Genomic DNA, 2,524 nt, shown 5'->3' with positions numbered 1-2,524 from the left:
TGGGCACGGGACGACTACCTCCGCGACGAGATGGTCCGGCAGCGCCGGGCCCTGGAGGAGATCGCCGCCCGCAAGCGTGGGCGCGAGGACGAGCACGGCGTCGTGGTCCTCGACAGCGACGACGGCGACGACGCCCCCGGACCGTCCAACCCGCCGCGCCAACCGGGGGAGGGATGCAGCAGGGACGGCGGAGGCGTCGGCGGGGGCGACGACGACGACGGCGACGGCGGTGACTACACGTGGTTCTACAGACTCCTCGGCATGTAGAACCGCGTGGGCGGGCGGCGAGGCGGGCGGCGAGGGAGACGGCGGAGGTAGCCCGCGGTAGTTTTTCCTTTTTTTTTGTAAAATATGTTTAAATCTGAACGAACTCGAACATGTTTGCGTTGTGTTTGCGTCGAATTTAAACATTTTCAAAACCCGTGGGGGCCGCGACTGGGGGGCATCACGCCCTCAGTGCGCGGTTTAGCGCCGGTGCGCCCCCAGGGGGCGATTTTTTGCCCCTCCTGGGGGCCAACGGCTGGAGATGCCCTTAACACCTGAAGTTTCATTGTTGCAGCTTTGAGCTGATTGGGTGATCAAACTGCTTTCGTAATCGAAATGGCTTCAATATTCAATTCCTATTTTACTTTATCTTGGCACCTGTTTTTCTTACTATCCTGTACAAAGCAATGTGTAAGTTCAAACTTCATCATATGCTTTGTTTTGCAAAGAGCAGACCGCGGAGAAGAACAAAAGTCAAAATCTTTTAAAAGAAAACTCATATATTATATCAGACCCTACAAAGTAAATAACAGCTTGATCTGGCCATTTGGGTTGTTGCTGTTATTTGTGCCCTCGCCATACAGCAGTTTCAGGTAATTTATTGCTGAATTTTATTTTTCGAGAGATACCATTATTTCCTCTTAATTATGTTCTTCAATTTCGTTATATGACCGACTAAGACTTTGATGTCTTTGCACTTTGCAGCCTATTTGGGGTAGAGCTTATGACGGCACCGGCACACCGAAGAACTTTTGGTACACTTCTCTTGTTAGGTGTTACATCTGTGAAGTAGAGAAACTTATGAATGATAATAGTTCTTCTGAAACCATCTAAGCTTATTTATAGGTACATATGTAGAGAGTACAAATTCAGAAGTTATATGCTCTGCTAGTATAGATTTCTTGGAAACAGATCATCACCTTGGATGCTTTGCTCACTCTAATTAAGATCTAGCTGATTCTTCCATCCAATTGTCTCTTGCTCTCTTTCAAATAACATCTGGGTTTGACGAATATGCAGTTCGTACGTGCTTGCATTCTTCAAAATTCCTGGACGACGCCTTTCTTTGAGTAACCCGGGCGTGCACGTGATCCTATCTAAAACACGCATGCATGCGCTAGCGTGCTCGCTCGCTCGGTCGGTCGACTTGACCTGATTTGGCACGCGACGTCATCAAATCAAATCGGGAAGAAACAGCCTTCGATCCTTCGCTCACAGCAACTCAATTCTACGCTTCGCTCGCTAGTTTTTTTTCTTTCTAATTTGATGAGGGTGGGCGCCGCCGGAGGGGTGGGACGAGCGCGTGGGGAAGAGGGGGATGCTCCTACAAGGGTGGGCCCCGCAGGCCGCGATACTGGCCCATCCGGCCGTGGGGGCGTTCCTGACGCACTGCGGGGCGAGCTCGCTGTTGGAGGTGGCGTCCGCCGACGTGCCGATGCTGACATGGCCGTTGGTGTGCGACCAGTTCATCGAGGAGAGGCTGGTCACGGACGTTCTCAAGATCGACGAGAGGGTGTGGATCGGGTTGCAAAGCATGTGGGACGACGAGAAGAAGACGGTGCCGGCGGAGGCGGTGGCGTGTGCCGTGGCGAGATTCTTGGAGCCTGGAGGGACGGGGGAGGTGGCAAGGGGCAGAGCGCTGGAGCTCGCCGCCAAGGCTAACGCGGCCGTGGCGGAAGGAGGCCGTGACCGCCATCCCACCGTCGACCGCCGGGATTATCACCTACTCTGCCGCCGCAGCCCGAAGGTGGGAGGCGGAGGTGGATTATAACCCACAAGTATAGGGGATCGGAACAGTTTTCGAGGGTAGAGTATTCAACCCAAATTTATTCATTCGACATAAGAGGAGCCAAAAAATATTCTCAAGTATTAGCAGCTGAGTTGTCAATTCAACCACACCTGGAAACTTAATATCTGCAACAAAGTGTTTAGTAGCAAAGTAATAAGATAGTAGTGGTAAAAGGTAACGGTAGCAAACGTAATATTTTTGGTGTTTTGTAGCGATGATAACAATAGCAACGGAAAAGTAAATAAGCGAAGAACAAAATATGGAAAACTCGTAGGCAATGGATCGGTGATGGAGAATTATGCTGGATGCGGTTCATCATGTAACAGTCATAACATAGGGTGACACAGAACTAGCTCCAATTCATCATGTAATGTAGACATGTATTCCGAATATAGTCATATGTGCTTATGGAAAAGAACTTGCATGGCATCTTTTGTCCTACCCCCCGTAGCAGCGGGGTCCTATTGGAAA

The 2,524-nt window shown here is 50.6% G+C and overlaps 1 protein-coding gene across 1 annotated transcript; it reads left to right on the top strand.

The window, feature by feature from the left end:
- Positions 1-1,582: 1,582 nt before the first annotated feature.
- On the top strand, positions 1,583-2,035 carry LOC119333097 (UDP-glycosyltransferase 73C4-like). The gene has a single exon (XM_037606117.1). It carries the CDS (start codon positions 1,583-1,585, stop codon positions 2,033-2,035), a length of 453 nt encoding a protein of 150 aa, XP_037462014.1.
- The last annotated feature ends 489 nt before the right edge of the window (positions 2,036-2,524 follow it).

Source organism: Triticum dicoccoides, chromosome 7A (assembly GCF_002162155.2).
Source record: "Triticum dicoccoides isolate Atlit2015 ecotype Zavitan chromosome 7A, WEW_v2.0, whole genome shotgun sequence".
In the NCBI taxonomy this organism is placed as follows: domain Eukaryota; kingdom Viridiplantae; phylum Streptophyta; class Magnoliopsida; order Poales; family Poaceae; genus Triticum; species Triticum dicoccoides.
Note: the sequence above shows the minus strand (reverse complement) of the source record. Positions and strands in the feature narration are given on the sequence as shown.

Bases quoted from the DNA above. Each gene is read 5' to 3' on its own strand.
- LOC119333097 (XM_037606117.1), top strand. From the start codon at position 1,583: ATGCTCCTACAAGGGTGGGCCCCGCAGGCCGCGATACTGGCCCATCCG.